Consider the following 27,027-nt stretch of genomic DNA (forward strand, 5'->3'; position numbering starts at 1 on the left):
TTTTATGAATAAGGGAGTAATTAGCATAAGAAGAATAATAATTGAGAATGAGCAGCGACATCTAGTCCAAATAAATAAGTGGTCTAACTTTTTACCTGTATCTACTATGGGCACCTATAAATAGGAATGTATATAATATACGTATGGCTTCAATATCTATATATTAGTTTTTTTTTTTAACATTGAGGGCGAAAAAAAGGTCAGCTATCAATTCGAAAAAAAAAACCAATACCAGTCCTATATTTATATTCATTTAGATAAGGTTCTTCGTACGTGGTTATATATTACATAAATAATATTTAATATTTCTTTTTTATACAACTTAGAATGCCAAACAAGCTGACGGTTCACCTGATGGAAAGTGCATGCAAACACAGCTGCTTCACTGTTGAAACTCAAATGGGACAGAGGTACCCAAGCAATCGACTTTTGTACAAAGTCTCCCTCTGGTTATATATATATATATATATATATATATATATATATATATATATATATATATATATCCGTTCTTTGCTCAATATATAGATATTATAACTAAAATATATGGATATTGGCATCTATTACCCACCCTTACCTTTAAAACTACTCATAATGAGAAGAAAACGAAACCGTAACGTTGTCTGTGCTACTCTTAAATTATAGATACTTTATACTACTAGTATTATATTATCTGTGGTTATACTAAGGCTATGGTGTTATCGGTATATGCTGGCCGAGTACCAGTGTATGATGATACGCGAAACTAACAAAATGCTTATCATTTCCGGAGGAGCTAATGCGCAATAAATGAGGTAAATAAAATAAATAAAGCAATTTATATAATTTTATTTGACAGAATACAACTTTGCTTATATATCTAAGGGAATAATATGATATACAACATCAGAAGATCATACCAGATGAATCCTTCCATATCAGGGTAATGGTTTTATCTATTGTTAGTATTTCTCTGTATTAAATCTACTAAATGCATTTGGTAACTACTTCTGTTGAATCTATTAAATGCGTTCGAAAATTGCTTCTTAACATTATGCAAAGGTATATTAAAACACAGTGTGTGATGTACATAAAAAAAAAGAACAATTAAAAAATTAAGCACCCAATTGTTTATACAAAATGGGCACATAATCGTCGTATTTTGCCTGGTAGAAGTTGCCGGCTATGGGATCTCCAAGGTTGTATTTTTGAGCAAATTTCGCAATCGAGAACTTGCCGCGATTTTCACCCGATCTGAAATGAAACCCGATCTGGTTAGGATAAAAATTTATAACAAATTTGTACAGCAATTTATATTATTGTCGTTTTATAATATGGTTGAACACAACGATGGCTTGTTCATCCGTCATACATGTGAACGAGTGCTTCTAGTAGGGACTAGTCTGTAGTCTTCAAAAATACTATGAATAATTGTAGCTTTTTTCATTTCTTAATATGAAATTTGTGATAGTCACTTTATCTATTCACATTTCTTTTTTGTTATGAACGCAACTTTTATTATACATAAGTTTACTGCGTACTGAAAAAATTGCATTAACTTTTTTAATAACTAAGCATCTTCCAAAGAAATATATAAAAATCTATTTATATTTGTATTTGGCACAAAACAAATAAACATTCACATCCATTAAGTAGAATTTTCGTGAAAATATTAACAAATATTATCATCTCAACAACCTTTCGTATTTATATATCATCATCATCATCATCTTCCTACCCTTATCCCAATCATTTGTGGTCGGCGTAATATGATTTTATCCATATTACAAAAAGATTTGGTTTTTAGTTTTACGATCGGCCACCTGACGTTATATATTTTTTATATGCAACTTAGAATGACAATCAAGCTGACGGCCCACCTGATGGAAGATATGTGACCGTCGTCTGACATGAGCGATATATAAAGTAGTACTAGTAGAATTAATATTAAATCCGAATACTTTTTGATGTCATCGTGTATTTGGAATAAACTCAGAATTATCTTCTGTTGTTTCCTATTTTTTTTTTAATTACGAACGTGGCAAACAAGCATACAGTCCGTCGATTAGTAAATGGTCACTGTAGCCTATAGACGCGTATAAAATGTTGCCAGTATTAGGAGATACAACATTGTCCACGAAACCAATCGGTGGTGTTTATTAATAAGCTGTCAAAGGAATTAAAGTCACTGAATGATTTAAATATCTTTAGGATAAAATTGAAGTCATTACTGCTAGAAAAGTGTCTGTACTCAATTGACGAATTCTAATTATAGTAAATTTGAATATATACCTATATTGTTTATGTTAAGAGATGACTAAGTGACTGTAATATTTTTTTATGCTTAATTTAATTTATATTTTATGTACTGTATGAAATAATTGTATCTACTGTGACATTCAAATACAAATTTTTGTTTATGAATTAATAAAATAAAAAAAAATAAATAAATAAAAATAAAAAATATTTGTTGATATACCAACCAATATTAAAAAATTTACTCACGTGTTGGGCAAACGGGGTTCGTCGAAGTTCAGCTTGGAGGGCTGTTTGTAGACGAGGTAGACGTATCGGTGCAGGCCGGTGTCCGGCGGGGGGCCGGAGCCGACGTACGCTGAGAGGGTCTCGCCGGCCGCCACATTGTTTCCGGGGATGTTGCCGACCAGCCAATGGTGCCATTCGCGGAACTTGGGGTCCTTGCGGGACGGCGCGTCCGGGTCTGAAGTGAAAACAAGATAATCCTTAATAAGCCTGGGGGGGAAGGATTGTTAGTAATGCGAACTACCAGTCCCATTGCTAGCAATATATTTCATCGAAACAGCCATGCAAACACAACTTTTCCGCGGTAGAAACACCTAGCTAGAAACACAGCGCGGTAGAAAAACAGCTAGAAAGTCTACCTCTGGTAAAGTAATGTGATTTAGAAACTTTTTTCCGAAGGATATACTTTCAGATTGATTCCATAGAAATTTCATTAAAATCGGATCAGCAGTTTGTTTGATCTAAATATCCAGTTATGTCACGATTGAAGTCGGTACTTTTTCGCGGAACAAAATATAATTGTAAAATAAGTTGTAAAAATTGCCAATTTGAGTCAAGCGCGCAAGCGGTAAGCAAACTACTAAAAAAGCCAAGACAAGTAATGAAAAGATTAACAATAACCGGTCATGACGAGTGTGTAGAGCTGGTTGGGAGTGGCGTCCCAGGACACGGTCGGCACATCCTTCACCTGGGTGGGGGTCAGTTCATTGCCTTCGTTCACCTCCACGCCGCTGGGGTATTTCACCTGGAACCATCACAGAATACATTTATTTATTTAAAAAAAAATAATGGTACAAAAGGCTGACTTGATACTATATATAGCATTCTCTCCTAGTCGACCTTTGGAAAAAACAGAAATGTAATTATGCAGTGAAAGATATTATAAAATTGTTGTGGGTAAGTTAAAGTTACAGACGTATTTATATTGATTCATGTGAATATTAGGGAAGAATAGAATAGAATAGAATAGAATAGAAATCATTTATTCAAATAAACTTACATTGAAGCACTTTTGAAAAGTCATTACATTTTTTTTAATCTACCGAGTAATATCGATACAGATATCTATATATCGGGTTTCTCTAAACATCAATGGCGGGAAAGATGTCGTCAACCACTACGATATCGCCCACACCAGTCGGGTATTTATATTAATTTGTATCGGGTGCTACATTTCAATATTATACATAGATATGGGAGACTTTGTACAAAAGTCGATTGCTTCGGTACTTCTGTCTCATTCGTGTTTCAACCGTGAAGCAGCTGTGTTTGCATGGCTGTGTTTCGGTTTGAAGGGTGGGATATGGCGTGAAGTTACTGGGTACAGAGGAATAACACCTAAGTCCTCAGGAATGGCAACGCATTGGGGGTAACATGGCCGAAACAGTATACTCTGTTATGTCCACGGTACTGCTCATGTCTATAGGCAACGGTTACCACTTTCCATCAGGTGGGCCGTCAGCCTGTTTGCCATTCTAAGTTGTATAAAAAAAATAGATTAATGATATTTAATATATTCATTTATTAAGCCAATATATTGTATAAAAATATATACATATTACTATGTATTACCTAACTCTAATGAATATGCTGATTTAAATCATTTATATGATTTAAACACATGTATAGTGTTTTATTTAATGCTTTATTATGGTATGTTTTATCCTACTGTAATCCTTACAAATATAAAATGTGAAAATTTGTAAAGATGTGGCAGAAACTTTTTCCATATCAGGCGTTGATTTGGGAGGTGTTTGCCAGGTGTTGCCACGAATGGCAGGAAGGTTGGAAACTGCAGTTAGATTTGATGATATTTTAAGAGGGACGCTGCTGCCCATTCCTCAACTATTAAGTTCCCTCAATCGTCTCTTACGACACTCACGAAAAGAAGGGGTGACCCATTCTATGTTGGGACCACACGGCTATTTATTAATTGTGAAATTAAAGGTCGCCTCCATAATATCTGTTGATTTCTAGTGTATTCAAATAAGTCTCTCATGTTGGACAAATCGTGACAAAGTTACTAGGTAATGAATTCTAAATGAAACCGTGTGTAGGTCAAGGACATGACAACCCTTCTAGACAATAGACAAAGGAATCCATCCATGGAATCGTTATCACTAGCGAGTTCATGAGATAGACTGAGATAAGGACGTCCGGTGTCTCGTTCCAACTCATCTATATCTAATTGGCAAGGGTATAAATTGTTGTAAAATTAATATAAGACATTTATCGATTATCGCCGGGTGGTCCCGTCATAGAATAGGCAACCACTTCTTTCCTGTTAACGTTATAAAAGGCGATTAAGGGAGGACGAGGGATGGGTAGTAGCGTCCCTCTTAAAGCATTTCCAAAGCCTAACTGCGGTTGCCAATCCACCTGCCAAGCATGGCAAATGCTGGCAAAACCCCCCAAGGGGGAGGCTTATGTTCAGCAGTGGACAATTAAAAGCTGATATGATGATGATGATTATTTATCGATTGTAAAAAAGAAATATCAAAATCTGTTCCGAATTAGTCATGTAATCATCATGTATCATTTAAAAATGCAAGTAATAATAATAAACTAACGGAATAGTACTTTTTGTAGTGGCCATTTAAACGATAAAAGCAACTTATATTAACCTAACGCTATAAGAATGTTGCAATTCTCAAACTAAACACACAATTAGCAATTCTAATTTTAAATTCGAATGGAAAATTACCAACATTGTAATAAATAACGTGGCAACAGATTAAAAATAAAATACATTCAACTCTCATTTACATAAATTTATAATCGAAAAAAAAAGTGGTCGCTTGAGAGTGTTACACTAATATAAACTTAAATTTGAATAAATGCACCACAATCTGTATAAACAAAATTGGAGATGCTATATATATATATATATATATTTTTTAACCACGACTGGAGAATGGTGACACAGGACTTGATATTTAAAACTTAGCTTTTTACCCGTTATTTCGAATGCGTGAATTTCAGAACTAAGAAAAGTAATAAAATATAAATCATTATTAGATAGCTAATCAAGATAAAACATATACCAGATTTTGAACTAAACTTTCAGGAATACAACAGTGAAAACCGAATCCAATTTCGTACAGAAGTTTTTGCGTGACATACAGACAGACAGAAAAAAATCAAAAAATATTATTTACCGTTTTTTATAGTTTTTAGATATTTAAATAAATATAGTCTATATTTTTCTCCATCGTATATAGTACATGAGTACCAAATTTTATAATTATTTGTCAAGCCGTTAAGACGCTACGAGGTAACAAACAAACACAGTTTGACATCTATACTATTAGTAAGGATATATTATTAGTAATACGTAGTTCAAAAGAGAGACACTCAAAGTGCATGCAGTTCGACATGTATTAAAATACATGCAAGTTTCCATTGTTTATGAAACACAAGCGGCTGTCGTATGTAACTGAAGATGTTATGGGAATTAGCCCGTGAGTTTTCCACACCGTTGATAATTTCTCGAAAGCAAGATTGTAACAATATTGAACAGCGTGATATCAACATATCTGATAACTTGATATCAGATCATTTAACACTAGCGATTTGCCCCGGTTTCGCACTGATAGATAGAAAAATGTAGTCTGATAATGTAACTTTATATATGGCGAAAGAATTTTCAAATCGGTTTAGTTGTTTTTGAATTTATCCATTATAGACATATAAAAAATCAAGTGTTCCTCTTAATTAAGGATCCGGCCCGGCTTCGCATGGATAAATATGAAGATAAATTAATATTTTAGACTAGACTTAATGGGCAAATTTTTTAATACTTTAGTTCATTCATGTATTTTTCATTGTGATCTCTAATTCTTTTAAAAATAACTTATGTTACTAGCTGATGATGTATCTTTCTATAGGTCAACGAATTATTCAAAAGTATTCAAAAAATTTGATAGTTTTTGAATTTATTCATTTATTATAAACAAACATACAAAATAAAAATTAAAATCTTCCTCACTTACAATATTAACTAAGGATTCGGCGCGGCTTGAAACGGATAGTAAAAATTTTCGAAAAAAATACAGAGCCTATGTTACACGCTGATAAAAAATTTAAATCCCTCCTCTTTTAATATTTTACTATATAATATAGACATAATATAAATATAGATATTATATAGTATAGTATATAATTAATAGTTTAAATCATATAATTTTTTTTATACAACTTAGAATGGCAAACAAGCTGACGGCCCACCTGATGGAAAGTGATAACTGTCGCCTATAGACATGAGCAGTACTATGGACATAACAGAGTATACTGTTTTGCCCATGATATTATAATGTCGTAACAAGACAGATCAACTGCGTGGTCGTCAACTAATCTTATACACAATACATTAGTTGCGTCCCACGTAGTTCATTCTATCATATATAATAATACATATTTACAAGGAGAAACGGACTAACTGTAACAGCCTAACTTATTCATAAAAACTAAAACATTCCACGAGCCCATTTTAACTATTAGAGTATTCATTCACAATCTTTTAAATTGAAAAATTACCGCATAAGAAAATGACAAAACATTTCAATGGCTGAAATAGATTTATTTTTGACGTTTGTATGAATAAAGGAGTCTAGTAACGCTATATTTTTCATAATCTAAATATATATTATGCATTAAAAAGGAATTTTCCGAATTCCCCCAGGGAACGGTGACAACAGACACCGAGCAAAAGAACCCATATCTTAATCTATACTTATAATAAATCTGTAGTGAGGTCAATTCTGTACATGAAATATATTTCCAAAATAACTATCAGGGGGTGATTAGTGATCGATACTGATGCTAAAAATGCAATCAGTAAAATTTTTGTCTGTCTGTCTGTATGTTCGTTATAGAAACAAAAACTACTAGACGAATTTTAATGAAACTTGGTACAATTATTCTTCATACTCCTGGGCAGGTTATAGTATACTTTTCATCACGCTACGATTAATTAATCTGTTACATCAAAACTACTGAACCGTGAGGAAGGACATAGGCTACTTATTTTACGATAAACGATGGAAACGCGGCCGAAGTCGCTGGCAACAGCTAGTAATATAATAAAATGATAACTAAACGATGTCTGAACTAAGAAAAAATAATATGAAGAATCTAAGAAATATAAGAACGATATGGCAAAATTATTACAGGCGTTCACTAAAGGTGGGCCCTTGTGAGTATTTTTTATCATGTTTCTTCTGGTATGTCCATACCTCGCTATTTATTGTCTCTGATTGTAAAAGTTTTTTTTTTTTTTTTTATCAGTGGTATTTATAAAAAGAATTTATCATATTTAGTTTGTCTATTACCCTATGGGGCAAGTTCTACATTGTTTGAAAATAGATGGCGTTACATCTATTCTTATTTAAACCAATATATTTCAATACATATTTACATTGTTTGAAAATAGATGGCGCCTTGCGTTACATCTATTCTTATTTATTATTATATTTCAATACATATTCCATAGAGAAAATCACACGATTCCAAAATCATACCATATCTAGTATTTAGATAGGATAAGTTAATATTTTAGTTAATTTTGAACTAATTCTTAATAAACTAATTAAATTTTTTTTGTCGTGTCGTGATCACGACGTGGTGTAATCTACGTCGAAACATCGGCAATAAAGAAGCAGGTATATAGGTACATACTATTTAAATGCAAAGGTTTTATTTTAATCGCGTTAAGTCCCGATTGTATATTTAAAATAAGTTAATATTTTGTTTAAAATAATTAACTATTATTGTTATTGAAATATAAGGAGTATTTCAAATACTTACAATTTTCAATTTCAAATACACCCTTAAATACTTGAAGTTTCAAATTTGATACCGGCGTTATAAATCGCATTGGGCGCCTACAATCGATTTTACTTTAATACTTGGCTGTTTACATGTTACCAAATGTTTTTTTTTTTTTAAATAAATATATAAAATTATCGTTTTGATTTTTTTTTTACTATTTTTTCCCCATTAGTAAACACAATAAAGGGTACACTTATATATTTTTAATTTGATTTAAAAAATCAGGCTTTTAAGGGTTATTATATAAAAATTACGGTATCATTACGATGTCTTATTTAAAATTATAACGAAAAAAAATGGCCCCTAATAACATATGATTACGTTTGAATAACTTCATTAGTAAGAATCACAACCGGAACGAAAATCAACGAATCAACTTCATATTAGAAGGTTTTTTTTTATACAACTTAGCATGACAAACAAGCTGACGGTCCACCTGATGGAAAGTGGTAACCGTCGCCTATAGATATGAGCAGTACCATGGACATAACAGAGTATACTGTTTCGTCCATGATACCCCCATGCGTTGCCATTTCTGAGGACTCAGATTTTATTCTTCTGTGCCCTGTAAATTTACGCCATATCCCACCCTTCAAACCGAAACACAGCCATGCAAACACAACTGCTTCACGATAGAAAAACGAATGGGACAGAGGTACCCAAGCAATCGACTTTTGTACAGTCTCCCTCTGGTATTAAAATAACAAAATATTAACCTATTTGACTGCGAAGTTATTTAGGATTTTTTACTAAAAATAAAACATTATATTTTGAATTATTATTCTCCTCTGATTCGTACGAATACTTTAAAGAACGGTTTTTATTTCACCAACAGATTTAAAAAGTACAAAGTGCTCATTTCGGTTTTTTTTTTATGTTTGTTACCTTATAACACAGTCAATTATAAACTGATTTGCAAAATTTTATTTTTATCTAAAAGGCTATATTTACAGATTGGTCCTATAAAAATTTTATCAAAATCGGTTCAGTAATTTAGTTTTAAAATCGAAATAGCTGAATTTGCCGCAACTGAAGATGGTTTTTTTCGGAATGCAAAATTTGGTAATAGTTAAAATTAGGTTGAAACAAATTATATACCAGTCCGACAGAAGGATAAATCTGTTTAAAATCCTATACTAAGCCGCCTGGTTCAGAAAGGTGACTTCATTAATATGATATGGTGTATATATGTAGAAATTATTCTATTATATTTCTCATATACATATAATTTATAGAAGCTGATTAGCCATGTGGTCCCGCCATAGAATGGGCCACCATTTCCTTTCCTTCTTACAAAGAGGCGACTAAGGGAGCTCAATTGTATAGGGGATGGCCAGCAGCGTCCCTCTTAAAACATCACCAACGCCTAATTGCGGTTGCCAACCCGCCTGGCAATCGTGGCAGCTACTGGCAAAGCCTCCTTTACGAGGGAGGTATATTTTCAGCAATGGACATTTAACATGTCCACACAACGATGATAATAGAAGTTCATGCCGTCAATTGTAAACTTGGATAATCTAAATTATATAAATTAACATCAAGATGCCATGACTTGATGCATTGTAATGATGTAGCTCTGAACAGTAGTTAGGAATGACATGATAAGTATGACAGCAATTTTACACTGACGTCAAGAATTAGTTACTAGATACTTCTGAAACAATCTAATATCTAACGCATTTCTAATTGCCGTGTGATCCTGGCATAAAATAGACCAACCCTTCCTTTCCCGTGGGTGTCGTAAGAGGCGACTAAGGCAACTTAATGGTTGAGGGATGGACAGCAGCGTTCTCTTAAAACATCACCAAAACCTGCCGTTACCAATCCGCTTGCTAAGCGTGGTAACCATTGGCAAAACCCCTCTTTTGAGGAGGTCTATATTCAGCAGTGAATAGTAGACGGCTGGTATGATGATTATGATATTAATATAATTAAAAGAAAGCGTTGGTTTGTACGCGCTAATCTCTACAACTATTAGTCGAATTTGAAAAAAAAATATTCTTGTATTTGATAGCTCATTTCTTAAGATTACAAGTTATTCAATTGCACAATACAACTAAGAACGAAGCTGCGGGACACATCTAGTATTATAGAAATGACCCCAAATAATTTTAGACAGAAATCTTCGAGGGAACCGACCTTTTGATCCTGAGTAAGATATATTTTAAGAATTGAAAACTAGAGGAAATTTTTTCTGTCTTGTAGGCAATGGATAAATGTCTACCGTGGTCGCTGAACTTTGGCGTGACTCAAATTCAAGATCCAAATGGATGTTTCGCTCTTTACAAACTTTTATGTATTTACAACATTAAAAAATAAGATAATTAAGTTTTTTTTTATAGTATTGGAAGGACAGTATGATAACTTATTTATTTATATTATAAATATAAAAAGAAATCAGAATTTTATAATATTAGTGGAGTAAAATGAAATATAAACTAAAATATATAAAGAAAAAAATTTACGATATCTAATATTTTTATATTATTAGCTGGACAAAGGAATAAGAAACAAAAAATATAAGATATTTCAGTCTTACCGTTACTAAAGCGGAGGGCGCCTTGGACACTACATCGGGCACCACTTGGTTTGCTTCGAACGCCTTCGCCACCGTGGACATGGCTCTCGCTAGCACCCTAAAATTGACCATAGTGTTGTCGGCTATCAACAAAACAATCGCACATCTCAGTATAGTACCAGTTCCAATCATTGTGGGACAATCACAAAGCGATGGCGGTCGACGTGGTACTGAGATTGTGTAAATAGTTACAACCTGTTATATAGTTGGAGGCCAGCATACCGGCACGTTAAACGGGCTACATTGTAAGCGTGAATTGTTGATACTGGTCTGATGCAAATATTATCCGGTTGTTAAAGAAAAGAGGGCAATGTTTCTTCGTGTATATATAGGTATGCAAAAAATAAAAACAAAATAGCCTGAATACTTTTTTTTTTATATTACACACTGTCTGTTCCATTTTCGACCGACTTCAAACAGAAATTAGGTTCTAAATTCGTTTGTACTATCTTTCGTGCTTGTTACCTCATAACTCTGTCATTTATAAACTGATAAAAAAAAATTATCTTAAAGAATGTCTGGAAGTATATATTTTTAGAATTAATCCCATAGAAATGTTATAAAAATCGGTTCAGTTAAATTTTTTGCCACATTTGAAGTCGATTTTTTTTTTGTGGAACAATCTTAATTTATAAATGAATAATTTTGAAAAAAAAAAGGTATGTTATTGTTTATTAAATATATCAAGTATATTAGGTACATTCGGATTGATGGATTTTAATTAATGTCGTTAGATATAAATATGATTATGGCTGTGTGTGATAGTATAAACATTGCGGCCACCATCATCAATTCAGGCGTTAATTATTCTCTTATGAACAGGCTTCCCTTATACACTGTCATAAAAAACGTTCATGAGTCGCCTGCATCCACCGACTCCCTACAATGTATTTGAAGTCGTCACTCTACCTTATTATCATTTTTATACACTGCATTTGCGAGAATCGACACTCGATAAACGACGTGGTCGTAAAATGTCAATAACTGCTTTGTTGTTTTATAAAACATATATATATATATATATATATATATATATATATATATATATATATATATATATATATATATATATATATATATATATATATATATATATATATATATATATATATACTTATAATATATATATATATATATAAACAATAATAATATTAAAAACGTAATGACTTTAAAAAAATAAGTATAATACTTAGTTTATCTATTACTTTGTCACGTCTTCTTGCTAAATCTATTATTTACAGTAATGCATTGTACTATTATTTACTATTATTTGTGTCGGTATAAATTAAATTATTGTTCGCTAATGATCATTATGTCATTGTTGGCGATAAAAACTCTCATAAAATCATTTAAGTAACCATATGATGCACGACTGTGGATACGTATCAGATTTTGTGATTTAGTCTATTTTTTTTTTTTTAATAATTTTGGTTTAATTCCTAGGACATAATAAATGCAGACTAAATTTTTTTTAATGAGTATTTCTGTTACTTGTTTTGTGGTTACTTACTAATCTAATAAAAAGTATCTACTGTATGTTCTGTTACCTTATAATTGTTACTTTTTAGCTGATAGTTTTCGCCAAAGTCGCAATAAATGAAAAAAAAAATCTACTGTATACAGATTACCGAGGATGTTTTTTTTTTTATTTACTTTTTTTTATTATATCGATCATGAATTAATAAAAATATACATAGATGTAGGAAATACAATTATTTGTATTCCAGACAAATTATCATATTGAAGACTAGGCAGCATGGTCTCCGACCTTAGCCTGTTCCACAACGGAACAAACGTACTAAAAAAAAAAACAATTATTTGTATATATGTGTATATGAGTCTGTTAGTATTGGCCTGGGTGTTTTATATCAGCTGTATAATACCATATAAACAAGCTGTGCTTAGTTTGGAACTAGAAGGCGCTGTGTAATATGAGCAATGGTATATTAATTTATTATTATTGTCTGCGATATGGTTTTCTCGATTATATTGGTAGTCTTCTTATTGGATTTGAAATCTACTAGTACATAATGGACGTTTAGACGCAAAGATTTACGCGTGATCGCATATATAGGTTATGTTTTGCATCGCGTCGGAGGCACTCGATTCGCCCGCGCATTAATGTTAGTATAAAAAAAAAAGTAAATAGATATCGTTATTTTGTTTGGCGTTAGATATCTAAATAAACGTAAAACACATGGTATTACCTGATTGTAGTGATATCATTTTGATATTTGTGTGTGCATTGAGCAATATAAAAAATTAGGTTTTTTTTAATTTTTGAATTGTTCTTTTTTTAGGTAGTTGGGTATTTTTTTTTTTATTTTCTTATTGGGATAAAAACTGTCTTACCTATCACCATCCTAAGTTTGTACGTGTTAATATTGAAACTTAGAAACTTGTAAAATTAAGATTATTTGAAAAAGATTTTATTTGTACCTACCAATGTTTGTTACTAAATCTCTTTTATAGCAAGATAAAGGTCATGAGGTGCCTTATAAATATATTTTCTACAGTAGGTGTTGGTTGTGTTTAATGATAATGATAACACCTACTTCAAGTAGGCTACTTGTAAAACTCAAAATAAACATTACGTAATAAAGAAACTTACAGAAACAAAACGTTTTAAAGGTGTCACCAAATAATTACGGTAATCTAAGGTTAAACAAACGATAACATTATTTAAATCTATGTATAATTTCTTACCTTAACCAACTGGAAGTCACGGTTTGTGTAAAAAGCCAAGAAATACAACAACTTTTACAATTGAAAGAAATAGGAACCTAAAAAATGAACCGGCAACGACGAATTACCATAAGAAAATAAATGAAGCGACCAAAGTGTAACAATCGTCAGTACACTTATCGAACTGTCAATCAGTCAGTATGAAAAAACAGCAGGTACCTACTGTCTACTAGTCTAGTAGGTATTCTAGTCAAATTTGACATTGGGACTTTTTTTTTAATGGATGTAAATGGCACGGTCACTCCGCCTTCGCTATCGGTATACACTGGCGGGATACTAGTGAGAGGTGATAGGTGAGGCTGAAAAGGCATGTCAGTTAGCCCATCGTGACGAATTCAACGATAAATTAGTTACGACAGTTTCCAGGGGGAACCGCGTGGAGGTCGACCTGATAAGGTATATTGGTAGCAATGGGGACTAACCTCATTACTAACAATCCCTATCTTTTGGAGGAAACAATAAAGAGTATCTATCTATCTATCTAACCCTTCCCCCCTGACATTCGGACTAAGAATTATATTGGGACGAGAGACGATGATATTCATTCACATCATAAGTGCTCTGTGGACGTCATTTTGTCTGTGTCAATCACGTCAACAATACTCCACAACGGAACAAACGTACTAAAAAAAGTCAACAATACTCAATTGAATTTACATTTGCATTGCAATATTTCATAATAATTTGCAATTTTTTGTTCTGTGTAATGGTTAATAGTTGTTAGATATTTGTTTACCTTTGTTTTATAAATATTTAATAATAATATTGGATACTTTCTTAAATCTGAGAAAAGGTAAATACTGAATTAATCTTATTGTTAATTTTCTTGTGTTTCGTTTTTTTTTATTAAGTAACTATTTATTTACTAGGAGAAAAGAAAATGCGCCCTAAAATAGATCAAGCTTCTATAATTATTTTAGACGTTGGAAAAAATGTCGCTATGTCAGAAGAAACGCCGGGTAAAAGTTTCTTTGATGAAGCGAAGGCATGTGCGGCTCGAGTTTTGGAAAGAAAAATTATGAGTCAAGGAAAAAATCTTGTCGGAATTGTACTGTTGGGTTCAAAAAAGACCAAAAACAATATGGCAGAGATGTCTGATGGTACTTTCAAATACATTGAAATGCTAGCCGAGTTACAGCCCCCTAGTTGGAAACTAATTCGTGATTTGCCAGACGAAGTAAGTGGTTTTTAATCCCTGTAACAGTTAATCTAACATGGTCTGTCTGTATAACAAATTCCATTCAAGTCCATTCAGTTGAGAGAATATATTGTTCATAATGGAGAGATTAGTTCCCATTGTTAGCAATATATCCTGCGTTAATCTTTATGTATTTCCTCCTAGAAACTGTCATGGTTAATTTGTCATAATGACTGACTGACCTGACTTCATCCTTGTCTGTCATCACATACTGGGACCCTGCCCATGTATACCAATAGTATAGGTAGGGTTACAATTTCATTATCATCCACTAAAATCTGTTCAGCTATTTTAGACCAATTGATAAAAAATTTTATTTTATGGTTATATATATAATTTATAATTATAATAAATTATATAATAGATTAATGCACTTTTCATAGAGTATCTAAATATTTTACTTTTACAGCCCTCCAAAAAGAAAGGTGATTGGATAGATGCTTTATTGGTTGCTGCTGACCACTTTAAGAATGGAGTGAGTAATGTTAGAATTGTAGATAAAAAGATCATATTAATGACTAACTTCAAAGCACCAACTTATGTTGAAGCTGATGAAATTAACCAAGTAAGTGTATATTTTTTTATACCATAAGACTTATAAATATATTTTTAACAACATTTACAGAAATTATCTCATTATTTTAAGCAGTAATAGTTAGAAAACACTTCATTGCATCCAGAGATCCTAAGTTTGGATCTAAATTACAAAATTTTTGAATTTATGTTTACATTTTTTAGAAATAATTGTGCCTTTTGTCATGGTACAGAAGCCATGTAAAGTTGTTATCTGGAAAGCCTTATCAGAAACTTTTACATATGACAAAGCTAACTTTACTTAATGCAGTAGATGTATGTCATGAAAATGAAATATTTTTTTTTAAATATTTCATTGATATGAAATTCTGTAAATGGAATATTTAAAAAATATTCCATTTATTGAATTTCATTATAATATTATATTACATATAAGTATGTATTGTATCTATTAACTTAAAATATTTTTATTTACCTAAAACAATATTTTCCAGGTACTTGATGGTTTTAAAAAGGAGGGATTTGAAGTTGATGTAATAGGTCCTGATATCTATGGAAAATCTGAAAAATATGAAGAGGAAAACTTTGAAATAGCTCGTAATTTTGTTGAAAATACTGATGGTGCAACAGCAACATTTGAAAATACTATGCGATATTTATTGTTTCACAAAAAGAAATCTGTTAGTGCAATGTCATGGAATGTTGATTTAAGTATAGGTCCAAATATCAAAATACCTATCTCATCATTTGTTAGGTCTAAAGATGAACCGCCTATAAACAAATGGCGGACAGCTGTAAAAGATCCAATTAGTACCACAGCTAGTTCTACAGAAGGTATTTTGAAACAGAAAACATACATAACAGAAAATCAGAACAATGTTAAAGAAGAAGATATAATAAAAGGATACCATTATGGTCAAACTATAATTCCTGATGCTGATATGAATAACTCCTCATATGAGTCTGGTGAAAAATGTTTGTCCATTTATGGTTTTACTGATAAAGGCAATGTCAAATGGGAAAACTTAAATGGTAATGGTATATCATATATATTTGGACGAAAAGGTGATAATAAAGCCCAATATGCTGTAAGATGTCTTGTAGAATGTCTTCATGAATTGAATTTGGTTGGCATTGCTAGACGTGTGTATAACAATGGGAATGCACCCAAAATGTATGTTCTTTTTCCTGTAATAGATACTAATGATTATATTTGCCTATCAATGATTGAAATTTGCTACAAGGAAAATATAAAATATATGGCATTTCCAGTTACCAATCTTAAGAAATATGAATGTACAAGTAAACAAGTTGATGCTTTTAAAAATCTTATAAAAGCAATGGATTTAACAAATGCATATGATGAAACATATGATGACAGAGAAGCATTCCCCATTGCTGAAACAGTGAGTCCATCTGTACAGTATGTCTTAGATTGCATATCATTTCGTGCAATGAATCCTGACAAACCACTGCCAAAGCCCAGGGATGATATCATGATGTTATTTAAAGTACCTCCTCTGATAGAAAAGAGAAGTCAAGAACCCCTTAATGTTTTGAAGGATTTGTTTATTTTGAAAAAGGTAGAACATAAAACAAGAGATAAAAAAGTAAATTCAACTCCATTGATACAAAACAACATTAACCAAACAACTATGGATGTAGATTCGAATGATCAATCTAATGATATGCCAAAAGTTCAACTTGCTACAGCGAAGGCAATTGAAGTAAACAATATTGGAACAGAAAATCCAATCAGAGATTTTGAGACTCTGTTAGATAAAAATCAAACAATTTTCAACCTTTCCCCACAGATGACAAAAGCTATTGAACGTCTATTCTATAGTAATTTTGATGGGAACTTTTCAAAAGCATTAAATACATTGAAATATTTTAGAAACAAGTGTGTGGAAACTGATCCAACTTATTATAATAAATGGTATATTCAGTATAGAAGCTCACTTACTGAATGTAAGAATGAAGATATAATAAATGTTATTACTGAAAACAAACTAGGATTTATACTTAAAGAAGAGAATGTTTTAAGCACATATGAAACCCCAGATAGTCATGAAGACAGTCAGTTATATGAAAATGATACAGTACCTGATATGACTGAGGTGGCTGTAAAATCAGATGTATGTGATATGTTTGATGAGATGTAGATTATAAGATACTGTTTTGGAATACAATTAAATTTAAATTTGTTATTCAATAAATAATATTTTTTATAATATTAAATAATGTTATCACACATTTCCATTTTTATGCACCATGGTTTTAATGCTAGTGTGCAAGCTTTCATGGATAATATTTTTTTTACTTATTGTTAAAAAATAATAAAAATTCGGAAATATTTTAGTTTTTTTTTGTTACTGTTTAGTCGCAGCATAGAATAATGTAGCAGCATACATATGCAGAAATTATTCTATTATATTTCTCATATACATATAATTTATAGAAGCTGATTAGCCATGTGGTCTCGCCACAGAATGGGCCAGCCCTTCCTTTTCCGTGGTTGTTGTGACAAGCGATTTAGTTTACGAACTTAATGGTTAAGGGATAAGCTACAACTTCCCTCTTAAAACATTACTAAAGCCAAATTTCAGTTGCCAACTACTGGCTAAACTCCACTTATTGGGGAAGGTTATTTTCAGCAGATAACAGTTAACGGCTGATATGATGGTGATGATTTTGGGTTTTTATATTAATATTTTACTTTCGCACTTTTCCAAAAAAAAAATTGTTAATATAAATCATAATATAGATGAAAGAATTTTTGAAATCGGTTAAGTATTTTATCAGTTTAAATTTTAAAAACAAAAAATTATCCCTATCTCTAAAGCAATATTAATTTAGATTACTAAACCGTTTTAGAAGGAAATGAGCAGAAAATAATAATTTGTAAATAAAAATGTTCTCCTAGCAATGAAAATAAAAATGTTCTTCTGTAACATCTAATAGCCAATATTACTAAAACTATTTAAAATTTAAATGGGATATCACTAGCAGTTGTTGAGACATAACACCGTGACAAACAGATGGACGGACTGATAAGTTGCATTATGCCGCTGGATCGCAATTATACGCACTGCTCAATTTGCTCCACTTGTATTATTTCTTCGCTCAATGATCTGATTGCTTTACAGCCAGATATTGATATTTTTAATAATAAACTAAAAGGGGGGATGTAGTGTGGTTAATAATGGAGACTAATGTCACCATTGCTAGTTGTATAACAGCTGATTTCCATGCGTACCGCTACTAACGATTATTTCATGATGGACGAAAAGGCATGATAATTTATTCTTATGTATGACAATAGAATGGTAACTCCGCCTATATAATATAGTATATAGTATCGGTATACCAGTGATAGATAATAGGTAAGAATGCAGGCAGGCTTGTCGGTTCATTGTGAAGAATTCGACAAGAATAAATCACGATGATTTTCACGGTGGTTCATTCTATACCGGGACCACATTCATACGGCGACCATATAAATTAGGTAAGTTTGTTAAATGTCGTTAAAAAGATTCCAAGCGCTCGTGAAATGTATCTAGAGATACGTATAACACTACACGTTTAGTGAAACTATAAGTAAGCAATTTATATTTAAATAAATAAATGTTCCTTTGTATTAATTTATAAGGAATTTTAAAGAGGTTAAGTTAGGTAAGAATAAATTCATTCTTGTAATAAATTCATTCGTTCCAAAATAATATTACGTGTCTGAGATTCGAGATAGAATCGTCTAATCTGGTAGCACTGCAAACAATTTTCGTTCAATAATTTGACATTTCGAACTTTAAAGTATAGGATGAAAAAGCTATGCCTTCAGAGCCGTGAAACAGATATCAAAAAAGTCAGTGTGTCATTGATTGTCAATTTCTTTTGTCATTTGTTGTAATCAAATCATTTATTTCCATTAGAAGCAAACTTACAGCGTTTTACGACATAAATATTTTAATTATTATGTATGTTATGTGTTTAATCCTTGTAATGGTGTATACCCTATGAGCAGTTCACGTACTTTTATATTAGGCATGATGGATCTCATGGCACTATGTTAGGCGATATTCAACTGACCAAACGTTTGATTGTTATTGCTTTAGTTCTTGGTATTATTTATATTCTAAAGGAATACGTGTTTGTTAACCATTATGACTCAACACAGAGTAGCGTATTTTTATAACGCCGATGTCGGTAATTTTCACTATGGGCCAGGACATCCTATGAAACCGCATAGGTTGTCTGTTACTCATAGCTTGGTCTTAAACTATGGGCTTCACAAAAAGATGCAAATCTACAAGCCATACAGAGCTAGTGCCCATGATATGTGCCGGTTTCACAGTGAGGATTATATAGAATTTCTTCAAAATGTCACTCCACAGAATATTCAAAGTGAGTTTTTTTTAAATGTTATTTGCTTTTATTTAACTTAGTAACTCGAACCAAAACAATTTTGTTTAAACAACAATTTTTTGGGGCAATTTTTAACAATTTATTGTTAAAAAGTTTGCAGAGGGCTGAGTTTGATAAGAATCTTAATCTAATCTTAACAATGTTACACAAAAGTGTGGCTATATCTAAGTCAAAAATAACAAATACCAGTGAAAAACTATAAAATTGTTAAAAGAAATTATTAAAAATAAAAGAAATATGCCATAACTATACAACCTAAATGGCTACCTAGATAGAGGTATTATTAGGAGTATTTGTTGACTGTTGTCAGTCAATGCAATATTCATTATATTAATCTATTTCAGCTTATTCAAAGGACTTGCTTCACTACAATGTTGGTGATGATTGCCCTGTCTTTGAAGGTCTTTTCGACTTTTGTTCTATGTATACAGGAGCATCATTAGAGGGTGCAATGAAATTGAATAATAATGCTTGTGACATTGCTATAAATTGGTCAGGAGGTTTGCATCATGCTAAGAAATTTGAACCCTCTGGTAAGTAAAGTTTTTAAAATTGAGGAAGCATGGGATCTGGGTGAATGTACAGAGTGGCAAAATGTAAAAAAAAATACCTTAATTAGACTCTAAGTTCAGGATGGGGAAGCATTTTTAATGTATTCTACAATTTTAAAATTACATGACAAAATTTTGCTTTCAGTAAACAATGGTAGAAGTCTGAATTTCTAGCAGTGATCTCACAGTGATATTTTAACTGTAAGATTAACCAGATTGACTTATGTGTATTTTAGTTGAGAATGCACAAATGGTTTTGAGACAATCCTGGACCCTTAATCACAAGCAGTCATGACACAGCCAGTTGGACTTACACTCTCAAGCCAGTCAGTTTTGCGCTAGCAAGCATCCTTGAATAATAAACTTGTAACTCAATCCAGTTAATTGAAAAGATATAAGCTTATTTGATAATCATCATTTATGTACATTACTAAAGTATTCCATTGTCATTATTAAAAATTTAAGTTAAGTTAGTTTAAGCCTGTGTCAGGGATTGCAAGGTTATCTCACTTTTTTATACTAAAAGGGTATGGTAGAAATTGCTACTTCACAGTAAAAATAGCCTTAGTGCTACAAATTCTGCTTTATATATATATTGCAATAAAGTAATATAAATTATATTTCACATTTATAAATATTGTGAGTATAAATATACTCCTCCTCTTCTCACACATTTATTTTAAATTTTTTTTTTTATTGGATGAAAATGGAATGGTAACCCCGCCTGCGCTAATGGGATACGCTGGCGAGGCACCAGTGAATGGTGATCAATGAGGATGAAGACAGGTCAGTTAGCCTATCATGATGAATTCATTTGGAATTAATCATGATAGTTTCCAGGGGGAACCGCGAGGAGGTCAACCTGGTTGGGTATATTGCTAGCAATGGGATTCTTAGTCTCCATTACTAACAATCCCTTTCCCTCCCTTTAAAAAATATTACACTTACAGGTTTTTGCTATGTAAATGACATAGTGATAGCAATTTTGGAGTTATTGAAATATCACCCTCGAGTGTTGTACATTGATATTGACGTTCACCATGGTGATGGTGTACAAGAAGCATTCTATCTAACTGACAGAGTTATGACTGTTAGTTTTCATAAGTATGGAAACTATTTCTTTCCTGGTACGGGAGATATGTATGAGATTGGCGCCGAAAGTGGGAGATATTACTCAGTGAATGTGCCCCTGAAAGAGGGCATAGATGATCAGAGTTATGTTCAGGTATTTATTATATTTATAGCAATGATTAATTGTACAAAAGTCGATTGCTTGGGTACCTCTGTCCCATTCGTGTTTCTACCATGAAGCAGTTGTGTCATTATTACTGCTATTCTGAAACTGTTTATTCTGGCTGTCACCAGTGGGAGATGATGGGTGAGGATGAAAGTGGGTTAGGTGGCCCATTGTGACGAATTCAAAAAGAATTAACCATAACGGTTTCTTGGGGATATTGTGTGGAGATCGACTTAATATTATATTGCTAGCAATGGGGCTGTTAAACTTGTTACTATAAATGTCTTCCCACCTTATTCCAGGTGTTCAAACCGGTGATATCAAATGTAATGGAGTTCTACCGGCCCACCGCTATAGTGCTCCAGTGTGGGGCGGACTCACTGGCGGGCGATCGGCTCGGCTGCTTCTCGCTGTCTACACGTGGTCACGGAGAGTGCGTGAAGTTCGTGAAGAACTTGAACGTGCCTACATTAGTTGTAGGTGGAGGAGGGTAAGTACTTATTCGTAACTATTTTGAGCTTTTAACATACTAAAGGGCATGTCCATCAGCCGTGACTGATGGATACTACTGAAGAATGTGTTATCTCTCTGTATCTCCTTAGACAATGTGCATATGCGTGTAAAACATACGTCTAGCGCATCAGATCATCGTCACATAAGTTGGGAACGAGAAATATGTGATGGATATACAAATACACACTCTCACTGTGGCATCTGTTGCTTTCAATCAACGCTTTCAAGCGTTGATTAATTTAGCTTTAAAAGAAGCAGACTATTAGCTTATTAGGTAATAAGATTGAAAGATTGCTGTTACAAACTCCTTTATAATTTGTATTTCAAATATAGTATTCTTTTAATTACTCATTTTTTTATAAATTGTCAGTATAACTTTTCAAGACGAACTGCCGTTTTCATTCCTACAATCAGTTCACAATAATTGCTTTTAACTTTTGGTTCGGTTTTTAGGTACTATACCATACTATACCATATCAGCCGTTAACTGCCAATTGCTGAATATACATAGGTACGTTTGGCAACCGCAGTTAGGCTTTGGTGATGTTTAAAGAGGGATGCTGTTGTGCTGTCCTATGGCGAGACCACACGGCAATTTAGTTTAAATACCTACAAACATACATTAGCTTTAATATATGTTTGTAGGTACTTAACATAACAAGTATAGCGTAAATTAAGTATATCACAATTGTGAAGTCTATGTTAATTCTCACGCATTGTAATGACATAATGATGCATGCAGACGATTTTCGTATAGTGTCCCTCTGGTATTAATTTATTTTTATTTAATTGTTTACAGCTATACCTTACGAAACGTGGCGCGGTGTTGGACGTACGAGACGTCGTTACTTGTCGACGAGAACATATCAAATGAGTTGCCCTACACTGAGTATTTGGAGTTCTTTGCACCTGACTTCCAATTACATCCAGAAATTAGCAGGTATGTTGAGTTACAAAACGATTTACTTGTGTGTCTAAGCATTTCATAATGTGTATTTTATTGACATATAAAAAAAATGCCATGATTTATTAAAATATTTCATACTTATGAGATAATTATAGCATAGGGATAAAGATGCACTAAGTTTTTTTTAATGCTTAAAAATAGTATGGTAACTTGGTAAATTTATATACTGGCGAGGTATTAGTGCGGGCAAATATTTGAGAATGAACGCAGGTCAGTCAGCCGATTGTGATATATTCAGTACGAATTAACCACGATAGTTTCCAGGGCAAATCACATGGAGGTCCACCTTGTAGGGTATATTGCTAGCAATGGGGTCATCAATAATACACATTAGTAATAAACCCTCTCCCCCTCACTTAAGTAGAAGTGACACTATACTTTCCTTTATGAATACAGCAAATTTGTCACAAGTTATGTGCATTTAAAAAATAATTTTATGATATGACACATATGAATATACTCAAAGAAAAATATTAACTATTTCAACTTCATTACTATAAATATTTAGAATAATGTAGTGTCCTACCTCGTTTACTGGCTGCAGCTCTCGACTGCAAGCTAATTATGTGTTTAATAATAAAAAAAAAAATCTATGTACTTGACAGCACAAACAACGCGAACAGCAAACAGTATTTAGAGGCGATAACGAAGCACGTGTATGACAATCTCAAGATGTGCCAGCATTCCCCTGCTGTCCAGATGACCCATGTGCCAGGTACTGTCACCAATTATAATTTAAAATTATTTAAAGATGTTTAAAATTAAACACTGGTGAATGTCTACATGTTTTGTTGGCACATTAGATTTAAATATTTGAATTTAGAATATGGAATGGAGTGTGTATTGTTTTGATTTGCAAAAAGCATGATTGTGCTTCGCAAAAAAAAAAAACTGTTTCAATGGTCATAAACTTAATGTGTAAGCGATACAGTAGTAAACCGTATTGATTATAAAAAGAACTATCAAAATTTATTTTAAATTGGCATCGTAATTGCATATTACAGGAACATAGATGATGTATAAACATCCTCCTTTTTATTTAAGGTAATCTTCCAAATGTGTGGCTTTTTTTTATACCATGTGGTCTTGGCATAGAATAAGCCATGACTTCTTTACGCGTGGGTGTCGTAAGGAGCGAAGAGAAGTTAGTGGTTGAGGGATGGGTAGCAGTGTTCCTCTTAAAACATCAAAGCTTAATTGCAATTGCTAACTCGCCTGCCAAGCGTGGCAACTAAAGTAAAACCCTTTCCTTATGGGGGAAGGCCTATGTTCAGCAGTGGATAGTTAACGGCTCATATAATAATAAAATAAAAAAATCTTCAAAATATACCATTTCTATAAATGACCAACTTGAATGACCATTGTAAATGTACAAGTATTTTTTTTTATTTAGGTGATTTAAGTTAATAATTCACAAGTGATAATTTCTTTTATTCCAGGCGATTTCTTCCCAGAAGAGTTCAAAATAAAAGAAGAGCCCGATCCAGATGTTCGGATCAGTAAAGAAGAGGCTGACATGATGGTGGAGCCCAAGAACGAGTTCTATGATGATGAGAAGGACAATGATAAGGATCTAGTAACGGAGATGAAGGAGCCATAGCATACAAATGGCCTGACTGACCCTCTGGCCATTTGACAAGAGAAAGCTTTCAAGAAATATAAGAAGAAGTTTCTGATTTGACTAGACATTGTTGTTTATATTGATGTTATGTGACTGATATTTTGTGCGCTTACTCGAGATTGGATTATAGTGCGTGAGTCCAGCCAATCTAGACTGTTCCAGAAGGTGGTTTGAATTACTAAAGGCAGAGATTTTTGTAATTCAAGGACTTTTACATATTTTACTGATATAGGTAAAATATGTATTATTTGAGTTATTATTAATAGGTATTCTTTTTCTGAAGTTCATATCACTGGTAATATTAGACTGGTCATAATTAGAATTATTTTGTTTAATTCCGCTACTATTAGTATGTGTGTGACTGCTAGCACTCGAAGATTGACCACCACTACTATACTACCAAAAGACAACACACAAAACACAACTTTTCAAATATGAAATATGGCTATAAGCCATTTTAAATATGGCTAATAAGCCATAAATCTCCGAGTGCCATTGCGTTCACGTACGTTTTGCGACATGCGTTTCATCTTTAAACAAGGCATCTTCAAGCAAATTATTAGATTGCTGCTCGGAGTCTAGTGTTAACCGTTCGGCACTTAAACTGCGAAACAACAATGTTAGCCGAAACAAATTCTAATCAAATAACCATTAAGGACTTATGCTTGTTGGTCGACCATGATAAGCTACTTCAGCATATAAGCAGGTGTTTCTTCATTTCCCATACATCTTTTGTATGGAGTATTAGTATATTTAAATAAATAACAAGGCGTTCAATGGATACGTAGAGATAGAGCGATGCGTTCCAGATTATGGATTATCATGTAATCGTTGGATTATTGGTTTGGTCCTTACACGCTACATAATCCAGCAGAAATATTCGAGTCAGTGCTGACACGACTAGATTATTCTCTTTTTTTTTTTTTTAATAACTGAGTTCATTAAAAAGATGCTAAAGTTGTCTATGACATATACCTAGTATAGTCTGATTATACAGTATTTTGTACATGCTGTAACATCCACGGTACTGTATTGAATAATGTTTGAATTTTTTTCAATTGAATTATACAATTGTGATATGTATTTTAATGTAAGTAGCAATAATTTATGAGTTTAGGATTTTAGTTTTTTTTTGGATACTTAATTATGAATGTTTTTTTTTGGAATAATAATGTAATGGTACTACTTACGCTTGGTCGCTGATGGATTTTAGACTGTAAGATTTTTACTATGTGTTCAGTTGGCCCACCATGATGAATTCAACAAGAATTAACCATGATGGTTTTTAGGGGGAACCGCGTGGATATCAACCTGAGAGGGTATATTGCTAGCAATGGAGCTATAAGATCTCATTACTGACAATCTCTTTCCCCCTGGTCAAGGTGTTTTTTTTTGATGGGTGAAAATGGTATGGTAACCCCGCCTGCGCTAACGGGATACGCTGGCGGAGCACCAGTGAAGGGTGATCGGTGAGAATGAAAACAGGCCAGTTAGCCCATCATGATGAATTCATTAGGAATTAACCATTATAGTTTCCAGGGAGAACCGCGAGGAGGTCGACCTGGTTGGGTATATTGCTAGCAATGGCATTCTCAGTCTCCATTACTAACAATCCCTTTCCCCCCCGGTCAAGGTGTTAGGCGCTATAAGGTAACAAACAAACTCACTTTCATATTGTGAATGTGAATGTAAAAGGGACTCCATTTTCCGCACTTAGACTCTCATTTGGGCCATTGTGCGTATGAGTCGTGGCTAGTGCAGCCAACTCACTTTCATATTTAGATTATTAGTAAAGATTAAACATTTTCCATGCGTATGCCACGGCAATACGATGTTAACAAAAAACACGCAAAAAATGTTAGAATCGATTCCAATTAAATTTATTTTATAGCAAAAATATGATAAAGAATATTGAAAATAGTGGTACAGCATAAAATTTAGAATATTTGTTTGTATGAGTTTCATGTAAAAACGGCTGACCCGGTTTGCTATACTAGTTACAATTGTTTGTAAAGAATAATACCGTCATATTTTGGCTCTAATGTTGTAAATAATAAATCTTAGACATTGAAAAATCTAAAAACGTATATGTATTTATATGTACCTATATGAATTATGATTGAAAAATATATACTTGATCATTCTTGTTACATTTAAGTTGTAAATAAAATATTTTTTCTATTTATAATGTTGAGTATTACTCTAGTTTTAAGTAATCATAGAATATTACTTATCCTATAACGAAGGAAATAAGCATACGGTCTGTGAGATGACACTATTTTGAATGTCTAATCGTTTTCGGATGCGCA

The 27,027-nt window shown here is 32.6% G+C and overlaps 3 protein-coding genes across 6 annotated transcripts; 2 read left to right on the plus strand and 1 right to left on the minus strand.

The window, feature by feature from the left end:
- Window positions 1-812: 812 nt before the first annotated feature.
- Window positions 813-13,791, minus strand: LOC113510957 (phosphatidylethanolamine-binding protein homolog F40A3.3-like). 3 transcript variants are annotated; one of them, XM_052895794.1, is made up of 5 exons: window positions 13,634-13,791; window positions 10,889-10,985; window positions 3,142-3,265; window positions 2,485-2,698; window positions 813-1,233 (listed from the first exon to the last, which is right to left on the minus strand). In XM_052895794.1, exons 2-5 carry the CDS (start codon window positions 10,967-10,969, stop codon window positions 1,095-1,097), a joined length of 558 nt encoding a protein of 185 aa, XP_052751754.1. In that variant the 5' UTR covers window positions 10,970-10,985; window positions 13,634-13,791; the 3' UTR covers window positions 813-1,094. The 3 variants fall into 3 exon arrangements, with proteins under 3 accessions (XP_052751754.1, XP_052751753.1, XP_052751752.1); XM_052895793.1 differs by having other exon boundaries at window positions 10,889-11,010; window positions 13,634-13,780; XM_052895792.1 differs by lacking the exon at window positions 13,634-13,791 and having other exon boundaries at window positions 10,889-11,139.
- A 443-nt stretch (window positions 13,792-14,234) lies between these two features.
- On the plus strand, window positions 14,235-17,762 carry LOC113514975 (X-ray repair cross-complementing protein 5-like). 2 transcript variants are annotated; one of them, XM_026899079.3, is made up of 4 exons: window positions 14,238-14,465; window positions 14,542-14,849; window positions 15,280-15,435; window positions 15,899-17,762. In XM_026899079.3, the coding sequence occupies exons 2-4, from the start codon at window positions 14,553-14,555 to the stop codon at window positions 17,567-17,569; spliced, it is 2,124 nt and encodes a 707-aa protein (XP_026754880.2). In that variant the 5' UTR covers window positions 14,238-14,465; window positions 14,542-14,552; the 3' UTR covers window positions 17,570-17,762. The 2 variants fall into 2 exon arrangements, with proteins under 2 accessions (XP_031764297.2, XP_026754880.2); XM_031908437.2 differs by lacking the exon at window positions 14,542-14,849 and having other exon boundaries at window positions 14,235-14,465.
- A 1,530-nt stretch (window positions 17,763-19,292) lies between these two features.
- LOC113514976 (histone deacetylase 3) lies at window positions 19,293-26,906 on the plus strand. Its single transcript, XM_026899080.3, has 7 exons — window positions 19,293-19,808; window positions 20,174-20,362; window positions 21,331-21,605; window positions 21,920-22,107; window positions 22,930-23,070; window positions 23,703-23,812; window positions 24,537-26,906. The coding sequence occupies exons 1-7, from the start codon at window positions 19,568-19,570 to the stop codon at window positions 24,695-24,697; spliced, it is 1,305 nt and encodes a 434-aa protein (XP_026754881.2). The 5' UTR covers window positions 19,293-19,567; the 3' UTR covers window positions 24,698-26,906.
- Window positions 26,907-27,027: the final 121 nt, after the last annotated feature.

This window comes from Galleria mellonella, unplaced genomic scaffold (assembly GCF_026898425.1).
Source record: "Galleria mellonella isolate WM207_F2 unplaced genomic scaffold, CSIRO_AGI_GalMel_v1 utg312, whole genome shotgun sequence".
NCBI classification, from domain to species: Eukaryota; Metazoa; Arthropoda; class Insecta; order Lepidoptera; family Pyralidae; genus Galleria; species Galleria mellonella.